The 15315-nt window shown below is 35.6% G+C and overlaps 1 protein-coding gene across 1 annotated transcript; it reads left to right on the plus strand.

Moving 5' to 3' along the window:
• Nucleotides 1-1169: 1169 nt before the first annotated feature.
• LOC117981932 (1-acyl-sn-glycerol-3-phosphate acyltransferase alpha-like) lies at nucleotides 1170-14988 on the plus strand. The gene is made up of 5 exons (XM_034968196.2): nucleotides 1170-1769; nucleotides 1923-2056; nucleotides 2851-3032; nucleotides 6313-6481; nucleotides 9273-14988. Exons 1-5 carry the CDS (start codon nucleotides 1579-1581, stop codon nucleotides 9443-9445), a joined length of 849 nt encoding a protein of 282 aa, XP_034824087.1. The 5' UTR covers nucleotides 1170-1578; the 3' UTR covers nucleotides 9446-14988.
• The last annotated feature ends 327 nt before the right edge of the window (nucleotides 14989-15315 follow it).

Below are 15315 nucleotides of genomic sequence, written 5' to 3' on the forward strand. Positions count from 1 at the left end.
TCGATTGTAGCCATAATAGTACTCTAGTCTCTACCCACCTATATCACAAACCTTGCTGTGTTAATAGCTTCCGATAGATAAATAATTCGATAATACTTACCTACCTAGAAATGCTTTTAATTATGATAATTTAACATTACTATACTTACGGTTAACCTTTACACACACCTCGACCACACCTCGTTACTCCATAGAGTAAAGGTTTTTCCGCAAGCGGATGTTCGCCGAAGCAGACCCACCACCGAGACACCACGTGCCCCCGACATCGATAGAGGCATGCTGGAACCACAACACGCCAACCAACTCGAGGAACAATAGTTTAGGTACTGTGAGCGACGCGCCGTCCACAGATTCTCACTTCTGTTAGAGGCCGGGACTCACAAGGAGGGCGATTCCCTCTCCACGCTTCCCCTCCTCAATGGGTGCGTCCACCTGCGCCCTCTGCGTGGGCTCAGCTCAGAGGGACACGTGGAGCGGAAGAACACACCATGTTAGCGGGGTACACCGGCCCAAGCGCTGCTCTTCCCGCCGAACATATCTGCAAAGGACTCGTCACTCGCAACCTAACCTAAAGTAACTATATCAACCTCCTAATGTCTGAACTGTTCAGACATTAGGAGGTTGATTCACTCTGAACCGGTCAAGGCAGCGGCGGCGCGCGCCGGCCTAAATTATTTTATTCGTTCGTATACAAGCCGACTGTCTTCTTACTGGCTACTAGGTACTAGCCGAACTTAACGGCTCAAGTGCTATTGGTCTGCACTCTGCATTAGTATTTAGTGCTAAGTGCAACGGCATTAAATTATTTACTTAACTAGTTCCTCAGTTGACTCTCCTCAGAAAAGGTCTTGGTCCGTCGTTCGTCTCCCATATGTTGCTATTGCGCTGGAACCATGTCTCATTAACATCGAAATGACGTCATTTTGACGTCAGCCGAAATAAAAATGTACCATACCATCAGCTCGAAACTTCAGTGTAGTGCTGACGTAACTAAAATTGCAGCCACGCGCATAAGCAATTTGCAGGACTTATACCTAGTTATCTTATCACTTATCACGTCCATCGTCACCGTTATCCTTTCATTGGGGCATTGTTACCCACATCCATCGATAAGACAAAGCAGATAAGAAAGACCATGCAAGATGCCATTATCACTTGTCTATGGTGAAAAGGAACTGTCAATGTCAGTGTCGAAGTGCGAGTGCGGGCAGCGGGACGCGGCTTATTTATATGCGGTTGTTTGAGTGCTTAAAAATTGCAATTTGTTTTTGAAGAAATAAATTTAATTATTATTTAATATTTGAATCAAACATGTGTAAAAAGAATCGTGAAGCTGTATTAAATCGATGAAATTTAAGAAAGAAACTATTTATATTGATTTCTAAATAGCTTGACAAAAGAAAAAAAAATTAATTATACTTAACTATCTCCTTTTGGATCAATATAATATATATGGCGAAGTGAATTAATTGAACTGATTAGACCATAAACGGAGGCGGTTGAGTCATGCAGCATTGGATTTAATTTAGATCATCATTGTTTGAAGAAAGGAGCCGGAGCAGTCGGCTTGCAAGCATCATGTGGGACGTAATTATTTACGTTTGTGTGATAACAATCGCAACGTATATTTTAAAACAACTGTTTTCAGAAACGCCTAACTATGTGAAATTCCAGTCAAAATTTCTAGTCTTTTATATTTGGACATCAATTGTTGCACTAGTGATGTTACCATTCTTCGTTTTCAATCAAAAAAATGTGAAGAACTCCTTGTAAGTGTTACGTATCGCACGATTATTTAATAAGTACTTTATCGAGCATTTACTACTGAACACTGAACATACATAATGAGAATTATTTTCTTTCTTTGACACTGTTGTATATTTTTCTCTAACGCTTATAAAATATTGTTAACTTGTTTACAGATTTGGATCCCAAATAATCAAACATATAACAAAATTAATAGAGATAAAGTGGCATTTAAGAAATGGGCAAGTCCTTGCCGAAGACAGGGGAGCTGTTATTGTATCAAACCATCAATCTACAATTGATATATTAGGTAAAATCATTTATTATTATTTATTTAACCAAAAGATAACATTATACTTATTAAAAACGAACATCTATAGTCTTTTGTAGAATGAAGCACTTTGATTTTAATAAATTTGTTATTTGATGAATCTGATAGCATTAAGTGGGTTGTTAATTATTATTATGTATTATTATTAATTATACTATATTTTTAAGAAAAGTTAAAGCTAACCCTAAAAAAAAGGATTAGGTACCATCCATCCATCCTATCCGTCCTAGGTTCTATCTTAGCCATCATCACTTGCTAACGGGTGATTGCAGACAAGGGCTAGTCTATAAATTTTAAATAAACCGGCTAAGTGCGAGTCAGGCTTGCGCCAAGCACCAAGGGTTCCGTAGTACAGTTGTATTTTTTCAACATTTTGCACGATAAATCAAAAACTGTGATTCTTAAAAATAAATAAAAATCTGTTTTAGAATTCACATATGAAGCCCTTTCATATGATAACCCACTTAATATAGTTATCTTACTTTGATAATTGAAAATACTAATTTTTAGTTCATGACCACAATTTAATTTTTTTTGTGTGATGTAACCACAAATTCACGGTTTTCAGATTTTTCCCCTAATGTCAGCTATAAGACCTACCTACCTGCCAAATTTCATGATTCTAGGTCAACGGGAAGTACCCTGTAGGTTTCTTGACAGACCGACAGACAGACAGACAACAAAGTGATCCTATAAGGTTCCCTAACCCTAAAAAAAAGTACGCTAATATTATTCTAACGTCAAATACAAAGCTATTAATTCCTCTATTTCAGGTTTATTCAACATATGGCATGTTGCTGTCAAAGTAGCAGCTGTGGCGAGGAAGGAACTGTTTTATGTGTGGCCGTTCGGCGTATCCGCGTATCTAGCCGGCGTTGTATTCATTGATAGAAATAATTCCAAAGATGCGTATAAAACCTTGGAGGCTACATCCGAGGTCATGATCAAAAACAAGGTGATTAGAATTTAATCTGTTTATGTTATTATTATTTTATGTTTACACCTAGGTATGTTTTTACAATCATCTTTTTATTTTAATCTTTTTAATCTTATCTCAGAGTATATAAATCAAATCATTCCCACCGTGTGTAACCTTGAAAGCAATAAAATTGTACTACTGTTTATTATTAGATAGTAGGTAGTAGGTATTAGTATGTTCAGTATTACTTTAGGCACTTGTCCCACCGCCGACGAGGAAGCGACTAGCTACAGACTATTTTCCCGCCCAACAAACGTACAAACAATAATATAGTCTGGTATTTGACAACTAAACCTGTTATTCAACATATGGCATGTTGCTGTCAAAGTAGCAGCTGTGGCGAGGAAGGAACTGTTTTATGTGTGGCCGTTCGTCGTATCCGCGTATCTAGCCGGCGTTGTATTCATTGATAGAAATAATTCCAAAGATGAGTATAAAACCCTTGAGGCCACATCCGAGGTCATGATCAAAAACAAGGTGATTAGAATTTAATCTGTTTATGTTATTATTATTTTATGTTTACACCTAGGTATGTTTTTACAATCATCTTTTTATTTTAATCTTTTTAATCTTATCTCAGAGTATATAAATCAAATCATTCCCACCGTGTGTAACCTTGAAAGCAATAAAATTGTACTACTGTTTATTATTAGATAGTAGGTAGTAGGTATTAGTATGTTCAGTATTACTTTAGGCACTTGTCCCACCGCCGACGAGGAAGCGACTAGCTACAGACTATTTTCCCGCCCAACAAACGTACAAACAATAATATAGTCTGGTATTTGACAACTAAACCTGTTATTCAACATATGGCATGTTGCTGTCAAAGTAGCAGCTGTGGCGAGGAAGGAACTGTTTTATGTGTGGCCGTTCGTCGTATCCGCGTATCTAGCCGGCGTTGTATTCATTGATAGAAATAATTCCAAAGATGAGTATAAAACCCTTGAGGCCACATCCGAGGTCATGATCAAAAACAAGGTGATTAGAATTTAATCTGTTTATGTTATTATTATTTTATGTTTACACCTAGGTATGTTTTTACAATCATCTTTTTATTTTAATCTTTTTAATCTTATCTCAGAGTATATAAATCAAATCATTCCCACCGTGTGTAACCTTGAAAGCAATAAAATTGTACTACTGTTTATTATTAGATAGTAGGTAGTAGGTATTAGTATGTTCAGTATTACTTTAGGCACTTGTCCCACCGCCGACGAGGAAGCGACTAGCTACAGACTATTTTCCCGCCCAACAAACGTACAAACAATAATATAGTCTGGTATTTGACAACTAAACCTGTTATTCAACATATGGCATGTTGCTGTCAAAGTAGCAGCTGTGGCGAGGAAGGAACTGTTTTATGTGTGGCCGTTCGTCGTATCCGCGTATCTAGCCGGCGTTGTATTCATTGATAGAAATAATTCCAAAGATGAGTATAAAACCCTTGAGGCCACATCCGAGGTCATGATCAAAAACAAGGTGATTAGAATTTAATCTGTTTATGTTATTATTATTTTATGTTTACACCTAGGTATGTTTTTACAATCATCTTTTTATTTTAATCTTTTTAATCTTATCTCAGAGTATATAAATCAAATCATTCCCACCGTGTGTAACCTTGAAAGCAATAAAATTGTACTACTGTTTATTATTAGATAGTAGGTAGGTAGGTAGTAGGTATTGGTATGTTCAGTATTACTTAAGGCACTTGTCCCACCGCCGACGAGGAAGCGACTAGCTACAGACTATTTATCCGCCCAACAAACGTACAAACAATAATATATAGTCTGGTATTTGACAACTAGTCAAATCAGTAACTTTTTAACGTCAAAACGCGCGCTTCGTATGCGAGATTCTATGAAATACCGGCTTGTGATGTCACAATCATTTGAAGTGCTTTTTCTAGTTTAATCGATAATTTAAAATGGTTATTACACTTAAAACTAATAAAGCAACGAATTTTACGTATTTTGAAAGGCCCTCTATTTAATAACTACTGAAAAATAATTTATTTTTGATGTAGGCAAACACCCAATTTAATGATGTATAATGAAAGAGATAAATGCACACTGTCGGTGAGAGCTCTCTCTCTCTCCACTAGTTTTTTTTTTAATTCCATTACCTTAGTCCTTGACTGCGATATAGTTATGAACTCAGGGGTTATGAAATAGAAAAGCAATAGAATATATTATATTTCAACTCTCATATCTTTTATGTGTTTAGAATTAGGCTACTTGACACTTTTTTAAAGTTGGTCTTAAATGGTTAATATTTGTGCTATTATATCAAAAAAATTAACACTATATTTTTTTGCGCCCTAAAAACCGTAAAACTTTCATTTAAAAATATATTTTTCTTAGACAGGTGAAAACACTGTCGGCCATGTTTGGCCGATAGATTATCCGTGCTCTGACGTCATGCATTTGTAAACAACAGCATAACCTCCCAAAGTTTAATAAACATGACTTCTATACTAGTGTACATGAAAAATATAGTAATTTTCGTTATTGTATCATCCGAGAATGTAAAAAACGCATCGATAAAGACCACAGGAAAGTTGTGGATTAGAGTGCCCAGTGAAATAAATATACGTAACACGCGAAGACTTGCTTAAAGGGATCCTATATGACTAACGACTTCAACCCAAATTTATTTTTGCAAAGATCACTTTGTTGTAATAACTTATTCAATTTATAAAGAGAAAACGATATTTTTTTACGTTTACTATGAGTTTTTAGAAATATATAAAAACTAGCTTATGCTCGTGACTTCGCCCGCGTGGACTTCATAAATTTCAAACCTCCATTTAACCCACTCAGGGGTGGAATTTCAAAAAATCCTTTCCTAGTGGATACCTTCTCTTTACCTACAAAGAACACACCCACCAAATTTCATGTATCTAGGACCAGCTGTTTAGATGTTTAGGCTGTGCGTTGATATATAAGTTAGTCAGGACTCTAAATTTTATATATATGGATACTACGTTAGTCCCTGCGTGACATAGGGATGACATTTCTTTGTTTACATATTTAATGACTTCACATCATGGCTGACAGCGTTTTCTGCGTTTCAAATAAAAATAAAAACTGTATTTTTTAAAATTGGATTTATATATCCATCCTGCGTTTTTAATAATTGTTATTGATATATTTCGTTGTCTTAAGCAAAATACTATAATAAATAATGATTTATTGGACGAAATTAGATATGAGTCAAGTAGCCCATTGCCAGTTTATATAAATGCTTCATCTTTCAGACAAAACTATGGTTGTTTCCTGAAGGGACGAGAAATAGAGATTTCACAAAATTGCTGCCTTTCCGAAAAGGAGCATTCAATATCGCAGTTGCTGCTCAAGTGCCGATCTTACCAGTTGTCATATCGCCCTACTACTTCATTAATAGGAAGAAATACATCTTTAACAAAGGTTGGTATATTATTTCTATGGACACTGCAGAGTAGGGTGCATCCTTTGTTAATATATATATAACTTAACTTCCCTGAGTTTAAGTTGTTAACTAAAAACCTTCCGCGGTAGTTTGACATCTACATACCGTGACGATGGCAATCATCTCTGATTGGCTAACACTGTCGCTATTTGCTAAAATACCAAAAAATCTGCCAATCACATCAAATGAAATTGTAATAATGATTGATGCAGCTTTTTGGAATTGACCTGCAGCTTTATATTGTTTGACATAATTATAATTTACTAGGTGATGCCCGCGACTTCGTCCGCGTGGATTTAAGACTTAAAAATCCCGTGGGAACTCTTTAATTTTCCAAGATAAAAAGTAGCCTGTGTCACTCTCCACGGCACGGTTTTGCCGGTAGGGTGGTGACTGGTGACTAGCCACAGCCGAAGCCTCCCACCAGACCAGACCAGAAATTTAGAAATTATAAAATTCCAAACCCCTGCCAGGAATCGAACCCGGGAGCTTCCACTAATAAAACTGCAGTGTTTACCACTGCGCCAGGGAGGTCGTCAAAATTTTGTATAATGAGAAAAAACATTAATTAATGAGAGGAAACAATCAAGAGCGACATGCACGATGTTTTAACAAAGCTGTGATAGTAAATGTGTGATAGTAATGGATAGATATTGTTTCTTTTTTGTTAACAAACAAACAAAACTTATTGAAGTGATAAGTAAAGTGAGTTTATTAGTTTTGCAATTTTGTATTTTTTTTTTTTTGGAAATTTTGGAATCCATAACATTAAAAACAAATAATTTTATTATTATTATGTTGACCCTATGTTGACCTTAGGCAAGATAATGAAAAGATAAATCGATATCTGGCTTAGTTTTAGATCTTAAACAATAAAATAATAGGTAGACTAATCTGAGTAGGTAATACTTTTATGCATGATGGATGGGTAACTAATCTTTGTAAATTAATTTTGTTTTTGTTTGCATTTGTAGATGATTTTAATTACTTGCAGCAATTTCGTTATATTTACGGAATTATGCAAAGTGATAGAATTATAACATAAGTGGATTATTAATCTTTTTCACTATTGATAAACAACAAACACTTCTTCTTCTTCTTCATTCTAGGGTGGTTTCCGCACTTAAACGTTTCCGTCTAACAAACAAACAACTTATATTATTATCGGATAATAACCAGTGTCTAATCTTAGACGTTGACACTACGTCGTAGAAAAGTAAATAGATTTTATCATCATCATCATGATCAACCCATCGCCGGCTCACTACAGAGCACGGGTCTCCTCTCAGAGTGAGAAGGGTTTTTTGGCCATATTCTACCACGCTGGCCATGTGCGGATTGGTAGACTTCACACACCTTTGGGAACATTATGGAGAACTCTCAGGCATTCAGGTTTCCTCACGAAGTTTTCCTTCACCGTTAAAGCAAGTGATATTTAATTAATTAAAACGCACATAACTCCGAAAAGTTATAGGTGCGTGCCCGGGATCGAACCCCCGACCTCTGATTAGAAGGCGGAAGTCCTAACCACTAGGCTATCACAGCTTCTTTGGAATTATTTTATACTAGCTTATGCTCGCGACTACGTCCGCGTCGACTACACAAATTTTAAACCCCAATTTCACCCCCATAGGACTTGAATTTTCAAAAATCGTTTCTTAGCGGATGCCTACGTCATAATAGCTATCTGCATGCCAAATTTCAGCCCGATCCGTCCAGTAGTTTGAGCTGTGCGTTGATAGATCAGTTAGTCAGTCACTTTTTCCTTTTATATATTTTATATTCTGATTTATGGATACTTCCTAGTATGAGTATCAATTAATCCGTGGTATCAAAACAAGGAAGTTATGGGTAGGTATGATAAATAAAATAGATTTGAATAACACAATATCGTTATCACATCCGGCAATATCGAAGAAGTCGCGGGACAGTAGCTAGCTCTCAATCAGCTATCAGCAACAAAATGACAAAAATCAAGTTGCTTCAAAAACAGGTCGGCAATCTCAGGTCCAACGTACTTGTATAAGTAGATATCAGTGGTCTGAATAGACACTTTTTAACAAATGTTTCCGTCTTTAACTCTCCAGTCCTTGTTTAAATAATGTAATGTAATGTAGCTTTCACCTTTGGTAAATATATACAACTAGATAATGCCCGCGACTTCGTCCGTGTGATTTTAAGTTTTAAAAATCCCGTGGGAACTCTTTGATTTTCCGGAATAAGAAGTAACCTATATATCCTTCCCCGGGATGTAAGCTATCTCTGTACCAAAATTCGCCGGAATCGGTTGAACAGGTAGGCCGTGAAAGGCTAGCAGACAGATAGACACACTTTCGCATTTATAATATTAAGTATGGATTACAAATCGAATAGTTTGAACAATCTATTGTCCCAGTGAAACACTTACGAAATGAATAAATTTAAATTCAAAATAAGTTAGCCTTAATCTGTCCATCTCCATCCTGCAATGTTCATTGAGAATTTCTTAGTAAGTATGGTGTAACATTTTTGGTCTGGTCACCTGGTGGGAGGCTACGGCTGTGGCTAGTAACCACCCAACCGGCAAACCCGTGCCGCCAAGCGATTTTGCGTTCCAGTGCGATATCGCTTACAAACCGACTGTATGGGCTTAAATGAAACTGCCATACCCCTTTCAGGTTAGCCCGCTACCATCTCTGCATCTTCACTTATCACTAAGTCACGGGCTTACTTGTATAGGAATAAAAATCTAAAACACACAGGAATAACGTTTTTGTTTCAAAACTTCAGGGCATGCGATAATACAGTGTCTGGAGCCTATTCCCACCACCGGCCTGACAATGGACGACGTTCCGGCACTCAAGGACAAAGTCCAAAGCATAATGGAGCTTGCTTACAAGGAACTGTCCAAAGAAGTATTGAATGCTTTACCCCAGGATTACCCACTTGCCAAACAGGACTGAACTTGGTAAAAATATATATATCAACCCTTTTCCACTGTGTTTATTTAGAAACGTGAATATTCGTCGTGTAGTTTCTTAACAATCTTTGTACACTTATACGTGAAAAAAAACTTAGAATTCTTTCGGACGCCATTTTTATTATAGGTCCTATTTTACAACGTATTTTTTGGATGTTAGCTTGGAAAAGCTGAGTGTACAAAAATCTTGTAAATAATACCAAATATTCTATAGTACTTCTTGCATTTAACAAAGGCCACTGACTCATGCTTGTGTTTAAGTCGTATCGGTATACGTAAGGTACACTAAATGTGTGCGTTTGAAAGCGCTTGCTCGCGACTGATTGGTCCGACATGCACGCACACTTACGCAATGACCATGTTAACGACGTTACCACAAGTAAAGTTCACTAGCCTTCGTGAATTGCAAGAACTGTACGATAAAATCATACTATAACGTGTTTGTATACTTTAATTTTATGAGATTACGTAATGTAAAAAGGGACATTTTTAAAACTAATATTTAAGAGATCAATCAGATGGGTTTGGCTCTCATTTTAATATCAATCAATATGTCCAGGAGCTAAGATCCCGCGAAGACAGTAGGAGTTCAGCCGTTCTGAGTTCTGCGTTCCGCGTTTTTAGTAACGTTATAGCGCCGCGCAGACAGGGCAGACAGACCGCGCCGATCAGAGTAAAAGCTTGCGTTCTTGCGTTCTATTCCCAAAAACACAAAGAACGCGTTTCGAATTGCGTTTTTCCAGTTGGTATCTTGTTTTCTATTTCACTTTTATATAATTATGTAATTCATTGAAGCTTGATTGATATTCGAAAGTAGATAATAAAACGTTCTTCATCTTCAAGCAATTCAGGGGAAAGAAACTGAACTCTCCTTTTGTTCTCGCTCAGTATTAATTGGATGCACCCAGTATTTTCTTTTTTTATTGGACTCTTCTAGACTCCACAAAATCAAAGTCTCGTCTTCGGTAGATGAACTTTCGAGACATGTTTCACATACAACTTCTGTAGCGAAAATGGAACGCACATTTTTTGACATCTTTAAGGCTGTGTGCGTTAAGAACTCCTAGAAGTCTGACCGAACGAACGCGAGTTGAAAGCTCAACGTTATTTCGTCTGCGCGGGCTCTAATATCTATAATCTGTATGTTTGCCAGATTTTCGTTAAAATAGTTGCAAAGTTAAACGGGCTGACATTAGTTTCTAGAATGTGTCTACAAAATTTCATTAAGTTTGATTGGTTATATTGAAATATTCAAATGAGTATTAAACTATGTTTGTATCGAGAACGCTTTAAAGATCGCTAGGGAAACTATAATCTGTACATAATATTTCAGTAACACCTAACTTATTGAGGCCGTTACTCAATGAACAGTCCTTTTGGTTTTTGACTACAGGTTTCAATAAAAGCTGTAATGATTTATGTAATTATTTTACTAATAATTATATACACAATGGCTGTTCGAGTATTGTTGGTGCAATAAGTAAAATATACCAAAAAAACTAACCCAAGTAATTAATTGGATTGATGACCTGACAACACTAACATTTTAGATCTTTTAATGTTTGATATACCTACACAATTTTTTAAACAATTGGGTCTTGGAGTAATAAAATGATGTAATTTTTTGTATAGTGCTAGTTTATGGGGCTAGAATTCATTATTAAAGACAATAAATTAAAAAATCTGGATTTTTATTTATTTTTAACTTCATTAATTTTATTAACGTATCACGCTAAAAGCAAATAATGACGTCACAAGGCGTAAACGACAAATATTTTTCAATTTTTAACACAAAAATGTTTTCCCGCAGAAACTATTTTTATGTTAAAAAATTGAAAAATATTTGTCGTTACGCATTGTGACGACGTTACTGATTAATTATGTTAAAAATAAATAAAAATCATATTTTTTTAATTTATGCCATAATAAATTCTAGCCCCATAAACTACCGCTATACAAAAAATCACATTTTATTACTACAGTCCAAGATTCTATCATGGTAGGGAGGTTAAAAGTTTGAGTAGGACTAGATTTTTTACAAATATCTCTAATTAAGTCTAATTCTGGTGTACACCAACTCTAAAGTAAACCAAATGGTCAGGTTTAAATCTAGTGCTATCCTTTCGTGCAGAGAGCTTTATGAAAGGGATAGTAAAGCATTTAGACCTGTTGTTTTAGTTTAGTTTGGAGGTTGTTTATTACAAAATTAGGCACAATAAATAATAGAAATTTTTATTACATTAATAAATCGGCAGTGAGATATGCTAATTTTACTGAAAGTGACGCTCAAAATCACAACGGGTCGATTTAGAAATGCGAAATCGTTGCTAAATTGTAATTCATCAATAACATTATAACTTAGTTAATTTTAGTAAATTACTGACATGAAAATGTAATTTTTTTTAGAAATCTTTATTGCAAACTCTAAAATATATACGTATTAATGACCAGAATTACTTCAGAGAGAGAGACTAATTTTACTTTTAAAATGTTTTACCGACTCTTTACCGTAACAAGCAAGAATTGTTGAAACCCGAATCTAGAAAGTTGTGAACAAATAAATAATTATTATGCAACGTACATAACGTCTCCAGTCACGACTCGAATTCAGAATAATTGAGGGCTGAATTTGAATCATTGTTAGGTCATCGGTGAATTTATTTTAACCCAGTAAGTATTTAGAAAGTAAATTAGGCTGTGGAATTAATTATTAAGTAGTCGTCCAAATAGGCCGATTGCGATATTCCAGTATATTAAATTGTGATTTTCTTTAATTAGGTGTTAAAGTATTGCACTCCAGTGTATATTTATACTTTAAGTAATTATGTATCTGTTTATTTAATCAATATAAAAAAAAATTGTTAGATTTACCACCGAATAATTAAAAGCATCTTAAAAATTAAGATTTTTGCTTTTTAAGTATAGGTACGTTTAGACTTTAAAATTTGATCCCACATTCACTTCTATGGTGGGTGCCATTTTGTCCATGTGTATTATCACTTGGCGCCGATTCTATTGTCTTTCTCTAAACTAAATTTAGAGTATCTGCATCTTTTTCTTTTTAATATTGCTAAAAAGGGACGGAATATGAATTACATTTAACGACTAAATTTTAGTGCATGCTACGAATTTAAACAACAGGCTCGCGCTTGACAGCTCTAACTTAAATTTAAAACTGTCTAACTGTAGTCTGTATCTGTCCTTTTCATATTACATTAATAAAGAAGAGGATGCGAATACTCTAAAATTCAGTTGTGCTCAGAATCAGTATCAATGGGGCCGATTCTCTAGTACACAATCTCTAAACTAAACTAAATTAACAGGTCTAAATCTAGTGCTTTCCTTTTCCGCAAGCATCATTATGAAAGGGATAGCAATAGATTTAGACGTGATATTTTAGTTTAGTTTAGAAATTGTGTACAAAGAAATTAGCCACAATATTTGTAATCAGAATATGTGTACGATAAACAATAAGTTTTTTGCACAATTCCCCAAATTAACTAATAATATACTTAATAAGTAAATTTTAGGGACCCTAAAATTTTAAAATGTCAAATTGTACCCCATGTATCTCTTGAGTCTTGCCGACCAGAACTAAAATATCACGTCTAAATCTATTGCTATCCCTTTCATAATGTTGCTTGCGGAAAAGGAAAGCACTAGATTTAGACCTGTTAATTTAGTTTAGTTTAGAGATTGTGTACTAGAGAATCGGCCCCATTATAATACTTAAAATATATTGTACCATAGCTATGCCAAAGAATTCCAAAAAATAACATGTATTTCTATTCCATTACATTGCCTGTCTAACTATTTTAATTGGTACAATAAATAGTAGGTTTATTTTTTCCTTGCGCTTGTTTGCAACTTGACTTTATGGTAATTCAATTATAAGTATTATTTTAATAAAATCACGATACTGAAATATGAAATCAGTTTAAGTTGTAAGTATAAATTAACGGTATGATACAGTACGCGGCCGAAAGTAATGTACATCGGCCTTTAGAATGACATTTCGGTTTTGTAGAGCGTTGTCTCTGTCACTCATACCTATATGTCGTGTTATCGGTCTCAACGACAGAGACAATGCTCTACAAATCTGCTATCTCCTTCTAAAGGTCGATGTACATTACTTTCGGTCGCGTACTGTACCTACTTATAGCTATTTCAAAACATTATTATACATATGAAGTCTTACACATCCTAATATGTAATGTTCAGCAGCTGCAAATTTTTTTGTGTGCTCGTAAGCTACTTTTAAAATCGGTCAAGTTCGAGTCAGACTTGCACACGAAGAGTTCCGTACCATCGTACAAGAAATAACACTAAACAATAACTGTAAAATGTAAAATTACGATAGAATATTATTTGCTTATAATATAAAATAGGTTATCATAGGTTGTGGAGCTAAAGCTCTAAAATAGTTTTCTAATATAAGAGCTGCTATGTGAAGGCAGTTTCAATAGACAACATTTAAATGACGTCATTGACGCTAAATAACGGCCGCTATCCAAGAAAACAAGCTTTAAGCCATATTTTAGTTATTTTTAATTAAAAACAATATCTACAGTTGGTTTTACATAAAAAGAGCTCTAAACCTAAGTAGAGAAGTCAAACCGCGCGGTTGATGAGAGGTTTACTGGCGAACCAAACGCGCGGCAGATTAGATACCTCCGCCATCGCTCCTCACTGCGTACCTACTATCAAATATATCAAAAAATCACCCACTGCGCAATGTCAGAGCTCTTTTTCGCACGAATCTAATAGATTCGTGTTTTTTCGTGACACCGACAATCGACGTTAAGCAAATGTCCCTTTGTTTTAAAATAATAAGACCTTGTCCAGAAGGGCCGAGTTCGCCGCGAATTGTTTTTTGCGTTGGCGAGGTAGGTACTGGGCGCCAATACAGCGCTAATTTAAAATACGCACGTACGACTCGCGCGTATAACGCACGCGCACGGCGGTCCGCGTGAGTTGAGATACTAGACTAGAGACTCCTCCTGTAGTTCACGCGGGAACTTCAGAGCGATTTCACGTAAATAGGTATAGTCCGCTACAGGTCGAGGTGGCAATCGGGGTATGACTTACGAGGCGGGGGGACGCCCCGTACACCCGCACGTCACTCACGCTCGCCCGCACCGGGTTAGCACGAGGGCTGTGTGGGTGTGCGGGGCATTCCCTCCCCGATTGCCATCTTGACCTGTCGCGTATTATATCAAGGGAAATGGAGCGACATGCGAGCGACTGTTTCTGGACGCACCATACGCGGAAACGAATCGCAGCGAATCCGCCCCTTCTTGTTGTATAAGATTTATATAATATGTGTAACCATTAGGATAATTCGATTGTATTCTCCAAATGCTTACCTACTTAAATTATGTGATGTTTTTTAAAAATGTAATCTACACTTGTATAATTATGTACTTTTATTCCATGTAAAGACAAAGTGACAAATATTTTTCATATTACCTATATCTGTAATAGTATGTGAGTTCTTAGTAAATGTTTATATATAAAAATTCAAAAGTTATTATTTACTTATCCTAATAATATTATAAATGTGAAAGTGTGGATGCTTGTTACTCAATCACGCAAAAACTACTGGACGGATTTGGCTGAAATTTGGAATGGAGATAGATTATAAGCTGGATTAACACATAGGCTACTTTTTATCCCGGAAAATCAAAGAGTTCCCGCGGGATTTTGAAAAACGTAAATCCACGCGGACGAAGTCGCGGGCATCAGCTAGTTTATTTATAATTATAAACATTAATTATTATTTAATAAATAAAAAGCTACCCGACTGCATTAAAAGGATGGTAATGTTTATTTTGGATGCAACAATGCATTACA

The sequence above is a fragment of the Maniola hyperantus genome, chromosome 4, assembly GCF_902806685.2.
Source record: "Maniola hyperantus chromosome 4, iAphHyp1.2, whole genome shotgun sequence".
Classification (NCBI taxonomy): domain Eukaryota; kingdom Metazoa; phylum Arthropoda; class Insecta; order Lepidoptera; family Nymphalidae; genus Maniola; species Maniola hyperantus.

Bases quoted from the DNA above. Each gene is read 5' to 3' on its own strand.
- LOC117981932 (XM_034968196.2), top strand. From the start codon at position 1,579: ATGTGGGACGTAATTATTTACGTTTGTGTGATAACAATCGCAACGTAT. The intron at 1,770-1,922 runs GTAAGTGTTACG...ACTTGTTTACAG, and splicing joins AAAAATGTGAAGAACTCCTT to ATTTGGATCCCAAATAATCA. The intron at 3,033-6,312 runs GTGATTAGAATT...TTCATCTTTCAG, and splicing joins AGGTCATGATCAAAAACAAG to ACAAAACTATGGTTGTTTCC.